Below are 15,792 nucleotides of genomic sequence, written 5' to 3' on the forward strand. Positions count from 1 at the left end.
AACATCTCATCGAACACCTCCCCAAAGAGTTACAAAAACGAGCGCAACAGGTGGTGGAAGAGGGACAAAGTATCTCGAACAATCAGATATGGTCTTCCATGGATGCAGCGGATACAGCTGCAAGGACAATAAATACTGCAGTCACGATAAGGAGGCACGCATGTCTGCGCCCATCTGGGTTCAAACCCGAAATACAACAGGCTGTGCTCAATATGCCGTTTAATGAACAGCAATTGTTTGGGCCGGAGGTCGACATTGGAATTGAAAATTTTAAAAAGGACACCGATACAGCCAAAGCCATGGGCGCACTCTACTCCCCGCAGGGCAGAGGCACATTTGGCACATTTCGTAAAACAACTTTTAGGGGAGGGTTTCGAGGTCAACCCACAGAAACCAGCACCTCACAAACAAGACCACCTACCTACCAGGGACAATACCAAAGGGGAGGTTTTCGGGGACAATACAGAGGGGGCCAATTCCCAAGAAACCGGGGAAAATTTCAAGGTCCCAAAACCCCTCAAAATAAACAGTGACTCACAAGTCACACAACCCCTTCACACAACACCAGTGGGGGGAAGACTAAGCCAGTTCTACAAATTTTGGGAGGAAATAACAACAGACACTTGGGTCTTAGCAATTATCCAACATGGTTATTGCATAGAATTTCTCCAACTCCCTCCAAAAGTCCCACCAAAAACACACAATATGTCAAAACAGCATATAGACCTTCTAGGACTAGAAGTTCAAGCATTACTGCAAAAGGACGCAATAGAACTAGTACCACGTCAACAAAAGAACACAGGAGTTTACTCACTGTACTTTCTAATACCAAAAAATGACAAAACTCTAAGACCAATACTAGATCTCAGAACACTAAACACCTACATCAAATCAGACCACTTTCACATGGTCACATTACAAGACGTAATCCCACTGCTCAAACAGCAAGACTACATGACAACATTAGATCTAAAAGATGCGTATTTCCATATACCAATACATCCTTCGCACAGGAAATACCTAAGGTTCGTATTCAATGGAATACATTACCAATTCAAAGTGTTGCCATTCGGAATAACAACTGCGCCAAGAGTCTTTACAAAATGCCAAGCAGTAGTAGCTGCACATATCAGAAGGCAGCAAATACACGTGTTCCCTTACTTAGACGATTGGTTAAAGAGACCAACACTCTAACAAAGTGTTCACATCACACAAATTATGTTATACAAATCCTTCACAAGCTGGGTTTCTCCATCAACTATGCAAAGTCACACCTTTTGCTGTGTCAAACACAGCAATACTTAGGAGCGACAATCAACACAACAAAAGGGATAGCCACAAAGGGTTCAAACATTTCACAAGTTAATACAGGCCATGTATCCAACACAAAAGATACAAGCAAAAATAGTATTAAAACTCCTAGGCATGATGTCTTCATGCATAGCCATTGTCCCATACGCAAGGTTGCACATGCGGCCCTTACAACAGTGCCTAGCATCACAGTGGTCACAGGCACAGGGTCAACTTCTAGATCTGGTGTTGATAGACCGCCAAACATACATCTCGCTTCTATGGCGGAACAGTACAAATTTAAACAAAGGGCGGCCTTTCCAAGACCCAGTGCCAACATACGTCATAACAACGGATGCTTCCATGACAGGGTGGGGAGCACACCTCAATCAACACAGCATCCAAGGACAATGGGACATACATCAAAGAAAGTTTCACATAAATCACTTAGAACTGTTAGCAGTATTTCTAGCGTTGAAAGCATTCCAACCCATGATAACCCACAAATACATTCTTGTCAAAACAGACAACATGACGACAATGTATTATTTAAACAAACAGGGGGGGACACACTCGACACAGTTGTGTCTCCTAACACAAAAAATATGGCATTGGGCAATTCACAATCACATTCGCCTAATAGCACAATTTATTCCAGGGATCCAGAACCAACTAGCAGACAATCTCTCTCGGGATCACCAACAAATCCACGAATGGGAAATTCACTCCCAAATACTGAACACTTACTTTCAAATTTGGGGAACACCTCAAATAGATCTATTTGCAACAAAAGAAAACGCAAAATGCCAAAACTTCACATCCAGGTACCCACACAGGTACTCCCAAGGCAATGCTCTATGGATGAATTGGTCAGGGATACTTGCGTACGCTTTTCCCCCTCTCCCTCTCCTTCCATATCTAGTAAACAGATTGAGTCAAAACAAACTCAAACTCATACTAATAGCACCAACATGGGCAAGACAACCTTGGTATACGACACTACTAGACCTATCAGTAGTACCTCATGTCAAACTACCCAACAGACCAGATCTGTTAACACAACACAAACAACAGATCAGGCATCCAAACCCAGCATCGCTTAATCTAGCAATTTGGCTCCTGAAATCCTAGAATTTGGACACTTAGACCTCACACAAGAATGTATGGAGGTCATAAAACAAGCTAGAAAACCTTCCACTAGACACTGCTATGCAAGTAAATGGAAAAGATTTGTTTATTACTGCCATAATGATCAAATTCATCCATTGCATGCGTCTCCAAAAGATGTAGTAGGATATTTACTACATTTGCAAAAATCCAATCTAGCTTTCTCTTCCATAAAGATACATCTCGCCGCAATATCTGCTTACCTGCAGATTACTCATTCAACTTCCCTGTTTAGAATACCTGTCATTAAAGCATTTATGGAAGGCCTAAAGAGAATTATACCACCAAGGACACCACCTGTTCCTTCATGGAACCTCAACATTGTCTTAACAAGGCTCATGGGTCCACCTTTCGAACCCATGCATTCTTGTGAAATGCAATACTTAACGTGGAAAGTTGCATTTCTCATTGCCATCACATCTCTAAGAAGAGTAAGTGAAATACAGGCGTTTACCATACAAGAACCATTTATTCAAATACACAAGAATAAAGTAGTTCTAAGAACAATCCCAAAATTCTTACCAAAGGTTATCTCACCGTTCCACTTAAATCAAACAGTAGAATTACCAGTGTTCTTCCCATAGCCAGATTCAATAGCTGAAAGAGCACTACATACATTAGACATCAAAAGAGCACTAATGTACTACATTGACAGAACAAAAGTAATTAGAAAGACAAAACAACTTTTTATTGCCTTTCAAAAACCTCATACAGGAAATCCAATTTCAAAACAAGGTATTGCCAGATGGATAGTTAGGTGCATCCAAACCTGCTATCTTAAAGCAAAGAGAGAGCTGCCTATTACACCAAAGGCACACTCAACCAGAAAGAAAGGAGCTACTATGGCCTTTCTAGGAAATATTCCAATGAACGAAATATGTAAGGCAGCAACATGGTCTACGCCTCATACATTTACTAAACACTACTGTGTAGATGTGTTATCTGCACAACAAGCCACAGTAGGGCAAGCCGTACTAAGAACTTTATTTCAAACTACTTCCACTCCTACAGGCTGAACCACCGCTTTTGGGGAGATAACTGCTTACTAGTCTATGCACAGCATGTGTATCTGCAGCTACACATGCCACTGAATGGAAAATGTCACTTTCCCAGTGTACATCTGTTCGTGGCATTAGTCGCCGCAGATTTACATGCGCCCACCCACCTCTCCGGGAGCCTGTAGCCGTTTGGAAGTATATCTTCAACATTTGTACATTTGTAAATATATTACTTTAACCTTCATTTGGTACATACGTATTCATTCCATTGCATGGGCACTATTACTAGCATACACAACTCCTACCTCACCCTCTGCGGGGAAAACAATCTAAGATGGAGTCGACGCCCATGCGCAATGGAACCGAAGTGGGAGGAGTCCCTCGGTCTCGTGACTCGAAAAGACTTCTTCGAAGAAAAACAACTTGTAACACTCCGAGCCCAACACCAGACGGCGGACTATGCACAGCATGTGAATCTGCAGCGACTAATGCCACGAACAGATGTACACTGGGTAAGTGACATTTTCCTTCTGCGCAGCGGTTGTGTCTGCACAAGGGTTCGTCTTTGTCTACTTGAGCGTCCATGTCTGTCAATAGGGAGTTCATGTGTGTATCTTGAGCTGGTGTGTTTATATCTGTGCACGGGGGAGCATGTCTCTAAGTGGTGGCTGCCTGCAGTGTCTGTGCAGTAAGTGTAGGTATCGGCCTATGCATCGGTGTGTGCATTTCTACTGCAGTTATGTGTTTGATTGGGTGTGTCTGTGTGTCCCAGGGTTGTGTGTCTTTGCATTTGGGTTGTGTATTTATCCAGTGAATACGTTCTAAGGCAAGGGAAACAGAAAGAACCGATTGGGATGGAAGGAGGCCAGATGTCATGTGATAGAGGCCCTTCTGTAACTGCACATATTTTTTTTGCCTTTTCTGTTTTTTACTGCAACTTTAAGGTAGTCCACCTTAATATAATATCGACTGCGGAACATCGTTCTACCAGAATATTGTATACAAAATATTGAGGGCTAACAATTGACGTGGTAATAGATAAGTAAAGATGTACTATTCTTTACGTCAGAGTCGATATTTAGGTCCTCAATATTGTGGTAGCATGATGATTCTGTAATAAATATTTCAACATACGACCAACATGATGGCTTTTCGGACCTGGATGTCCAAACTACTGTCCTTGAAGTCAGTTATTCAAGATCTTGTATTCATGTGTTTCAATACCTTTTCAGTGAATAATGAGTAATATCACTTTTATCAGCCATAAAATCAAGTTTTACTTTATCATATACACAAAGCATTGCTATCGCTGGTCAGTTTTATTACAACATAAATCCTTTAACTTTTCTATGTCAGTCCATTCATTTGATTTAGGGAGTATGTTGGACAAGCTGAGTATCTTATAGGACATGTAGATTTCGGTTTCTTTTTGTTTCATGGACAAGTGTATTATTTAAAATCTTTCACATCCCATAAACTGTTCCAAATGTTCCACAGAACCCGTCCTTATCAGGATTATATCATCGTTGAATCACCCCCAATACAATATATGGTTAATCCAACCGGAACTTTGAGGGCCCCAGGCATGTCTCCACTTATTCCATCCATGAGTTCTGCACTCTTGTTTGTACCATTCATTGCTGAATAGAAAAACATTATTAGTCAAAATCAAAGTATCATGTTAAAAAAAATTTGCTGTGCTGTTTTCTAAGATAATACTCCATAGTCTCCAGTCCCCATTTGTGCTCAATATTAGTATAAAGAGAAACTACATCAGAAGTAGTAACAAGTATCAAGTAACAAGTATAATTCCTGATTCCTATATTAAATCATTCAAAACGTTGAGAATATGCTTAATGCCAGATGGTAGGTTCATGACTGAAGGTCTAAAAAAATATCAACATATTCTGACAAATGTTCAGTCCAAAAGTCAATACCAGAATTCTCTCTGGCGCGAGTGATAATACTTTGACTAATAGACTTTGGTAAGTATATTTGCTCTCATGAAGAAGTTGGTTAGCAAACCATGTCTTTAGTTTTGGTATTAATATTCTTTGTAATCTCTGAAAATCGGGTTGTGTGTTAATTTGAAATACATCCAATCCGCACCCAATTATGTAATAATCTCATTATTTTGATCAACCTGAGCCATGATGACAATATTGATTCCTTTTTCAGCTCCCCTTATGTTGTTATTGTGATCATTTTTCAATTGTAACATGGCAGATTTTTCAGAAGACGTAAGGTTCTCATAACCATATGTGGTACCTCTGCCTCCAGTACCATCCATCCACTTATCAAGGTCCTTAAGTATCATCTAATAAAACAGATCAGTATTACTTCTCAGTAACTGAGTTAAAAGTGCTATTAAAATAATATAATATGAAATAGCACATCAGTTTTGAGGGAGAGCTGAATGGATTTTTCTGAGACAAGAGTTAATACCCTCTATTATGGTGGGACTTATGAACTCATTGTATGGCAGAAATGGATCTGATATGTTATTAAGGTTTTTTTCAGATAATGATTTACAATCCCAGAATATGTTTCCCTTAGCTGTTCCTCTCCAGGTAAACCCCACAATAGTCACTAAGGCTGAGTGCCCAGGCATAGTCATTTAAAGAATGTGGCCGAGGATGCCAGTCTTATGGTTGAGCAATCATTGCTCATTCAGATTTAATATTATAACAAACAACCCTATGCCACTTTTCCAGGTCGCATATCTCTGAATGTGTTGAGGTTCGTCCTTACATAGAACTATCTCAGTTCTTGTTTTATAATCCACATTTAATAGTGCCGTATTGCATCTTGTCATTTTCTTTATGATTTACTTACCATGCAGAAGATGGAATAGTCACAGAGAAATAAACAGTAATTCAGTAGTTCTAGCAAAAGTCTAGTCACTGAGAAATAATAATTCAATGGTTCTAGGAATAGTCAAGTCACTGAGAAACAATACTTCGATGTTTCTAGCAATAATCTAAACACTGAGAAACAATAATTCAGTGGTTCTAGTCACTGAGAAACATTTAAATATTTATTTCAGTAGTCGTTATTTTCTCCTTTCCAGGTTCCTAATTTGTATTCACTTTAATACAACACTCATCATTTTGTTATGTGAATGTAAGAAGGACTTGCATGCACAGATTTATGGGCTCACAGGAGAGTGATCTGGGAGTAGAAATTCTCTTATTCAGAGTCAGGAATCAGATGACACTTCTTGTTGTACATCAGAATATTGTGGACACAAATATCGTATTATAAAATGTTGTACACAAATATCAACTACAAAAAATATTGTCACAGTAAGTATATACTGTTAAGTATATGTTTACCATATAAATAACGGCACATCTTTATACCTTGATGATGTATAGTTGTGGATGATGTGGAGTCAAGGAATAGTAAATCTACAGTGTATAAATCATCACAGTACATACATTTTGAGTTATTAATAGTAAAGCTATACTCACTTTTATATACATTCCTTGAGGTTATTTTGGTTACCGATATTCAGATTAAGATATTTTTACACCACAATATTTATTCCATTATATACTGGTACTACACTGGCATTTCCATTCAGATCACATTTACTTAAGGAAAAAATGTGTAATTTGTGTAGATTGTCTTGTAAAGAAAATCTCCATCCACAAACTGTGGAAGTGGTGTTTCAGAGAAGTTCTGTAGCCAGTCTGTGAACACAAAAAAAAACACCACACATTCTCGTGAATGTGAAGATTTTTCAAGCTGGAAAGCCACTCTGGTAAAAAGTGTGAAAGAAGTAAATACACGTCCATGTTTCATGGATTTGAAGGTAATGGGTTTTTCCACTGGGAAAATGATTTGTCCTTGGGTTCAGAAGGTAGTAGAAGTACGCCTAGGGGTTCATGAGAACATCTTAAAATCCATCAAATGATTATACTCCGAGGTGTACTCTTGACTGCCTTCCGTGAATCCACTAAAACCTGTTAATTTATGCAATTTGAAGCTGTGAATCCATGATGAGTAGAATTTCAAATCTTTTAATGAATCGGGGTTTGTGGGCTTCCAGGGTAATTGAGTGGCTACTCTTACATTTGCATGACATCTATCTCCTGTGTAGATGTAGTCAGATGAGTGATATGATTCTGTTGCTACATCAATTTTTAGGTCTGGGATCGAGACAATTTTATTTAATTTGCCAGTTTCATGGTTCCAAAAAATAATTAAAATACATACATATAGCTGAATGCATAGAGGAGGATTCTATATTTAATAGTGTTCTTTATTGGATTTTACCATTTCAAAAACCGCCAGACAGATTACAAACATAAACATAATGGTGCAGCTCACGTCCGGTCCATGTGAGATTAGTATAGCAATTTCTGATTACTCTGCACAGTCAAGACCAGTATACTTATGCTTAAATTTGTATTCAATCAAAGTGATCCCACTATGTCCCCAGTATCTTTGCTTGTTTCTGTGGGCACCCACTGGTCCTGTAGGCCACCTCCTCTGCAACAGATGTCCATGATTATAAGCCATTCATTCACTGATTTGGCAAGCCTTGATCTATGCTGGTGAGCAGTATCCATTTGGCCACAACCATTCTTAAGAGAAACAGCTGCCTCACCTTACAGCCCCATCAATTCTGATATCATAACTAGGGGCCAGATGTATCAAAGGTTTTTACCCATTCTATGTCTATGGGAAAATGTGTTCATACATATGGCCCTAGAAGTGCTATTTTGGGGTCTCTCAAGAGGGGTATGTATCACCTGCTCGAATATCTTAATGATCCTGTTCGGTAAGGGTGGGTGATTGGGCACTCCCATACTTCGTGGAGAAGGGTACCCTCCTTCGAGTTAGACTTAAGACAAGTCAGGTCAGGTCTGATTCCCATACTTTGTAGCCTTGTAGAATGCACTTAGTTCTGTGGAATTACTTGAGTTAGCTGAGGAGTAGTCAGGCCGCTATTGCCGTTTGTTTGGCCACCATTTTGGCTTCTGGCCACTCTTCATCCTCAAAGGGTACCAAGTCACACTCATTTTTCTTTCATTACTTTTAGATGGTCTGGTGTGTTCATCACTGGCACGCTATGCAACCTAGAAGTGGCCTTTTCCTCCAAATCTACAAGAACTTAGATTCTAATGTTTTGAACTCGAGGACTGATGTGATTTTCATTTTGTATCCTTCTTGGGCATTCCTGATTTGTTGCTATCTAAAGAATTGTGACTTGTTCAGTTGACATTTGTCTACCAACTGCCCAAATGCTTTGATGTGACTGGATTTCCAGATGTTGCCAACTCTAGAGTTTCCCATGGTGTCCGAGGCATGCAACCCTGTCAATTGGTTGACTGCTGATAGACATGTCCCATGCCATAGTAGGGATTCCTTGTTTATTTTCTCTTGCCAACCCATCCCACTTAGGGCCCTGTGCAACATTCCATTGGTTTCTTGGTGACTGCGGTGATTGCTGGGAACAGTTTCTTTCCATACATCTATGACAAATTTGAGATCTAGAAGGTATTCTTAGAGGGGTTTTCTCCCAGCAGTCGTCATATATACATGCATATATTAATCGGTTCAACTGTGCCTTACATCTTGCTTCTGCCCACCTCACCTTAGAGCATGTGGCAATGTGTCCGCCCACATCAGCCATTGGCTCTCAACATGAATGAAGACATTTTTGTCTTAAAATGCATGTGAACATCTGCCTAGCAAGTAGTTTACTCTCTGTTTTCGTTTCTGTTTTACTTCCAAGTTTTTAATGAATTTATTTTAGTGATGGGTCATATTTTACTTGCTTTGTTTTTGAAAAAATAATTATGATACCTTCTGTCAGTGGCATTTTATTACTTTTAGACTTCCATGGCATTTTATTTTTATTACCTTTAGACGTTCAATGTCTATTGCATTTGCGTGCAAAATATGAAATAAACACAACTCAGATTTACCATGGCCAGGCATGTTGCTTTGGCAATGCTCATTCTTATTAAATCTTAGCAAGCAAATAGAAGAGATTAAACAGGGATATATATTTAATTACGCCTGTTTTTCTGTGGCCCTTACACTGTCCCGCTGCTTATTGGCAAAATTTGAAAATCAGCCTCACAATGCTCCATGCAAGTGACTGTAGATACGAGACCAGAGTCTTGTCGCCGACTTAAGGGGTTACACCCTTGCCCCTCAAAAATATGTTTGCAGAAATAGGTCTAAATTGTGGACATTTCTGTACAATTTTTCTTATGTAATGGCTAAGCAGTTTCAGGACTGAGTCATGACAGTCCATCCACAAGTAACCACAACCCTTCCAGGCTGCAGCCTCTCGGAAAATTGCAGAACACTTTAATGCCTCGAAGTTAACTGCGCATATACGCATGGATTTAGTGTAAGACGAACAAACCTCCGACCTCAGTCTGAGTATGTGTATTTCTTACTTGGGGGATTCTAATGTACTATTTTATCCTACATTTGTATACTGCCTGTGTTCCCTTATTAGGATATGAAGCATTTGACTATGCTTACAGAAATGCCTGCATTTATCCTTGGTGTGCCTGTTTAAAAAGTCACTTCTCAAATCTTGTTGCAGAAAATGGAGATGGTCCCACTTCCGGAAAAGGCCTATGGGAGCTTTTTTGAAGGCGACTGCTACATCCTCCTGCATGTAAGTATGATTGGCCTCACTTGTTGTATTACTTCTAATGAACCGCCTCGGTTATGTGCAGCACACTTTGTATCGCTACCACTCCTCCACTTCAAGGGCAACTGCTCCGTAACCGTGTTGGCACAACTGGTTTTAAGCAGAGCAAAACAAGTTTGAACATTGCTGTTATCTGCATCACTATGCAGATAACTCTAAGAAAGAGCAATTTATCAAACAAAAATATTGAAACAAAATGGCTTTGTTAACTTTCATTTTTAGAGCATCCTGAGCTTTCAACATTGTTGCAATTTGCTTGTTTTAGGTTGTCCATAGTATACCCTTTATTGAGCTGCATATGCCACAAAGTTCCTCTCAGGGTACGTCACACAGAGACATACGCGTCTCTCGCATGCTGCGACGGATTGGCTACTGTATCAAAATGTGATGGATATCCCATTCACCTTATTTTAGGACATAATACACTTATTATAAGGTGGAATTGATATGCGTCACATTTGTGACAGAGTGACCCGTCCGTCAAACTCTAAATCAAGACCTTAATTCCTTTTCCATATAGTGGAATGAAGCATTATCAATGTCATTTTCTATATTTGGTATTTTTCATTCTTCATAATGCACGGTACTCGTGCATTTTCGACCTTCATTTCTAGCTCCTTCTTACTCATAACCTTTAAGCAAACACAGTGGATAATCATGGTATCATCCAGTTCTTGTTAAAAAACGATGGTGGCCTCTGCTGCTTGAACCAGTTAAGTGTAGATTGGTTTTAAAGCCAGTTGTCTGCTCTAAGCTGTATGGCATGATGCAGATTTCTGCTGTCCTGCCTAAAATCTTGAGCAGGGTTATGTGCCATAATTGTGTGTGAACCTATGTGCACGCATTCAATAGTGTTTCTACCATTCATAAGCTTAATCATCAGTTTGCATGCATGCCCTCTGTTGTGATAGCGTAGAGACACTCATTACGTTTTCATAGGTGTATAACACTGTGCCTAACTGAGAGCATGGCATATTCTTGGCTAGGAATATGAGTGCGCATACTGATAGTTGTACAGACACACAGTGTCCATGATACAGGTCCTGCACTTCATGCAGAGGCACAAAAAACAATGCTCATGAAATGTTTTCATATCACCTGTGGAAAATGAGATGCCTGAGAAGATTGATACCTAAGGAATCGCATAGGTATACGGAAACATCACTTTCAATAAAGTAATTGCTGTTTTCAGGGTGACTCTTTTAACGTTTAGAAGGTTAAAGGCCATAATAAGTGGGAATGGATAATCTCCTTATGAAAGCTTGTACTTTATTTTCTTATTACATGTGTGCTCTGATGTCATAATGCTCTTCTCATATAAAATGTCAGTGCCCCTTCCTAACCTCTCTGCAAACTCACCCACAGGAGTAGAAAGCGCTATCACTGCTTCCTTGTGAAAGCACCAGCAGTCCATGCATGAAGCTGCCCTCCCACTCAGCGGTCCAGCCTTACTCTGCTCTTGCCTCAGACAGGGAAGGACACAGAGAGCCATTTTCATGGTGTTAGAGGGCTTGGTACTGCACAGTTTCTCCCACTCCTCTGTCACCTTGTCCAGAGTGCAGAAAACAAACATTAAGGTCTAGACAGAAGTGAATTTTCTACCACATAGTTACGACGAACATATCAAGTTTTAGTTTTTAACTTTCATTATGCACTTTTCATTTATATTAGGAAAAGCAGAACTACACGTCCTCTCCTGGTGACTAAAAACAGCCCTAAATGAGTTACTCAGATCTCCTCAGCCCTGACTTAATGTAACTTCAGTCCTAGGTAAATGAGCAGATGACCCCCTTATCATGTAAAATAACATCCAATCTCGTACAGTTTATGAGGGCCTGGCAATGTCAACAGATATATCTGTTTGATGCTAGTTAGTTGTGTGGGGTAAAAAGTGAGCCAGCTCAGTGATTTAGTCTAGAGGTGGTTGGCGTAAGTTAGTGTGACGGTAAAATGAGTTTGATCTTGGAAGGTCTATATGTTAAACAATGGAGAGGCACCCGGGGTACAGTTCTTCTTTAACCTAATTATTCTTAACTGTCACACATAAGCCCAAAATGCTCATTAATCACTTCTCAGTGGGAAACTAATTACAGGCCTAGCGTTCCTCCAGTGACAGGTTTTACATTTCTGAGCAAGCACCTTGAAGCAGATGATTTGAAACGGTGAGCTTTGTAAGCATCAAATTTCCTCACCCTCTCACAATTCCTTGCTTTTTTCTATGTATAGGTGCAGACTTTTGTTGGCAAATGCATTTTTTCCATGGCTGCATCCTGGGATATTGAGAATTTCTCAAATATTCTTATTCTTTTAATCTCCTTCCCTTTGTTCACATTTCTCCATAGTGTACACAATAGATGATAATTATTTACATTATTTTGTACAAACATTGAAATTAACATTTTCCAGCAGTTTTATAATAGTGGTAGATTATCAAATGACAGATTTGTTGCATGCAACCTCTTGAACACTATTGGGGTGGAAAAACAAGGAGGGTGCAGGTGGGGGGAGCAACACAGATGGCGGGGATTCGGAACCAACTTGTAGGTAGAGACGGTAGAAGAAGCAATAGGTGAGATAGCATTGTGGAGTGGGCAAGGGTAAACACACATTCGAGAAAGCAGTGGGGTAGGACACGAGAGAAAGTGCAACATGAAGTCGGGTGGGGAGAAGCAGACAGGCAGCAGTGAGTTACTTTGATTGCGGGGAAAGAGAAGTACACAAAGGAGACAGTTGGGGAAAACATGCATTCTCATCCAGTGCTTAAGCAAAAAGAAAAAAGTAGTGTGTTAAAAGTAAGGATTAGAAATCAAAAGTGATGGTAAAGAGGCTATGCTCTGTGGGAAGGACATACACAAGGGTGACAAGCTGGGGAACAAATAAGAAGCAGACAAATGAGAGTGACTGGAAAGCTAACCAAGGGTTAGCTATGGGATGTTCTTGGTGAGCCCACAATATGTATTTCGAACGAGGCAGCTGCCCTGTCTGGAAGGCTCAAACTAATAGTTACTCAGTTTGCAATCCTTAGTCATTCCTCCTACACAGTTCTGCAGACATTGCCCGAAGCATGGCAAATGCATCATCTGACATGAGAAAGAGGGTTTCCCCAGATCAGCCCTTATTTAATTTTGCATTTCGGGTGCGGCAGCATTCATTATCTACAGACAAGACACAGAATGGAAGAGTAATGATACATTCAGAGGTATTCCTAATGTGATTGTTGGCTGTGGGGCCAAAGGATATATTAAGTTAAAAATTGGTAAGTACCCCTAGTACATGATTACTGCATTATATAGTCCCTCATAGAATGTGGGGGTGACAAAAATGTGCAACAATTTAAATCAGCGAGAGTATGTCCATGTTATGAAAAACAGAAGCTTATTCTTTCGGCCAGAAAAGGTCTCCTTTCTCACCTTACAACCAACAACTTCTGCTACCAACAAGTAAAGGAATAAATGGTGTGACATGCATCTACATAAATCAGTCATGGATTCATATGTTTTGCATTGGCCTGTCAACCTCTGCTTGGATCCAATACAAGTCTAAAGTTATCAAAAACAATCAAGTGAGGACTGACTCTGACGTTTCTGAAACTACACTGTTTGCTACACCAAATCTAGGATCCGCACTGATTCACCACATTCTTCAGATTATGATAAGTCACTATATAGTTTTTTAACTCTTTATTTTGCATTTTTTCAGAGACTATAATAAGTACTCTCTTTAGTTGCATGTTGGTTTAGTGACCCTGAAGCTGCAGTATAGCTCTGGACTTTGTGGATCAGTGTGGCTACTCCTGTGAACATTTAAGCAATGCAACTGCATATACATGTAAAGAGTGATTACTTCTAGGTAACATCTACTGCTTCATTCTATATTACTTCAGTAAGAATTGCCACACTATTTATTTCACCTGTACATTGGTGGTGCAATTCACTGTTGCCCTTCTGGCTTTGTCCATGGCCTTTGAAGTCATTAATAAATAAGTAAATGCAGTGGGCATTTTAGGAATGTGCACTAAAAACCTATTATTGCAGTTTAAGAAATTGTAATGGCAGAGTTGGTGAGAAAGAGAGCAACCAGCAGTGAAATGTTGTCGGCACCGACACAGCGCCAAAGGCATGTAAACTCTTGGATGGGCAAAAGGAGCCCAAATGTGCCATATTTCCTATGGAACAATTTATGTTTGCCTCGTAGTTTCTTGAAACTTCAGCTACCTTAAATATGTATAGCTTTGCACTGTAATTGTAATTGTACTTATTTAGCGCTTACTACCCCTGATGTGGCATTGAAGCTGTTTTCGTCGAGTAGCACACTACTACAGAACGGAAAAAGTATTAGTGGTGGATTAGTATGGGGAAACATGAGTTAATTTAAGTGGTGTCTGTTAGTTGGGTTAAATGGGATAATGGAGGGACAGAAGAGGGAAGAGTCTAGAAAGTGTCATTTGGGAGATCATAATAATAAGACGAGGTTTTGGATGATTAAAAGGAGAGATGGAGGAGGGGAGAGTCTCTAGGAATGGATTAGGGGGTTCATTGTAGTAAAGTAAGCTTTGGGGAGGAGTACATGAGGGAAGAATTTAGGAAGGGTTGTTTGGGAGATCATAGTCAAATTACGTTTGGAGTGATCCAATGGGGGATATAGGAGGGAGGAGTCTAGAACGGGTTATTTTGGAGGTCATAGTAGTAGAATGAGGTTTGGGACGAGTCAGAGAGTGGAGGTAGAGGAGGTATTGAGAGAGGTATAGATTCAGACATACAGTAGTGCATCCGAGAGAGTCCGTTTTTTTTCTTCTCCTACAGTAGGAGTAAAGTAATAAATATGTAGATATATGAGTACATAGAGAGGGTACACATGCATATTAGTACGTGCATTAGTATGAAATGAAGTCTGTTATTTTATTTGAATTTAATTTATTGGGGTTGTTTTAGAGCATGTACTTCACAGCAGGAATGTACATAACATCAAGACTATGTACTACATGTGTAAAAGAAACTTTTAAGGCAACCGTAGATAGAGGGTGAGGGCGACGTCAAGGAATGAAGAGGGTTGGAGGAATGGGCCAGTGGTTGGCAGGATGCCAGGTGTAAAGTTTTGGGTCTTGATATCTTTCCTGAACTGTTACCAGTACAAAGATAATCTGTGATGAAGGGTGTTATCGTTCGATGGTCATTGTATTTTATTTGAATATTGCAAATTAGGAACTGCTGCTGCTGCTGAAGATGTTAATCGTGTTTGCTACGTAGTCTGGCTTGTTTTTGTGGACTGTTTTGTTTATTATGCCACATGCTTTGAACTACTTACATGTTGGAAGACGAATCATCAGTATTTGTTCAGGATTAAGTGGTAATGTGTTTGAGATTTCCTTGGTTGATGATTTGATGGACTGTAGCATGCAGGATGGTTTTGAGAGTTAAGCAGGCAAGTGTGTGGGGGAAGTGCATTGCTCCTGTGCTATGTGTGTGCTGATGAAGGGAAGGTCATCATAGTGAAATTCGCTGGTGAAAGAAATGGCTTGGTTCAGCATAGTAGAGCTAGCCGACATTAGGCCATTGGGATTTCTTCTTCACGTGATCCTTAAAGGCAGCCTGTACTCATCCAGCAAACTCATTCCCCTTTGCATCCGCCCCTCTGGCCCTCTGAGTTGTATTC

The 15,792-nt window shown here is 39.9% G+C and overlaps 1 protein-coding gene across 1 annotated transcript in view; it reads left to right on the forward strand.

Annotated features, from left to right (window-relative positions):
• The window catches only part of VILL (villin like), a 240,640-nt gene that overhangs the window by 86,290 nt on the left and 138,558 nt on the right, over positions 1–15,792 (forward strand). Inside the window, exon 3 of the mRNA XM_069211055.1 lies at positions 10,030–10,104. Coding sequence (XP_069067156.1) covers positions 10,030–10,104 — 75 coding nt within the window. The remainder of the gene's footprint in view (positions 1–10,029; positions 10,105–15,792) is intronic.

The sequence above is a fragment of the Pleurodeles waltl genome, chromosome 10, assembly GCF_031143425.1.
Source record: "Pleurodeles waltl isolate 20211129_DDA chromosome 10, aPleWal1.hap1.20221129, whole genome shotgun sequence".
Taxonomy (NCBI): Eukaryota; Metazoa; Chordata; class Amphibia; order Caudata; family Salamandridae; genus Pleurodeles; species Pleurodeles waltl.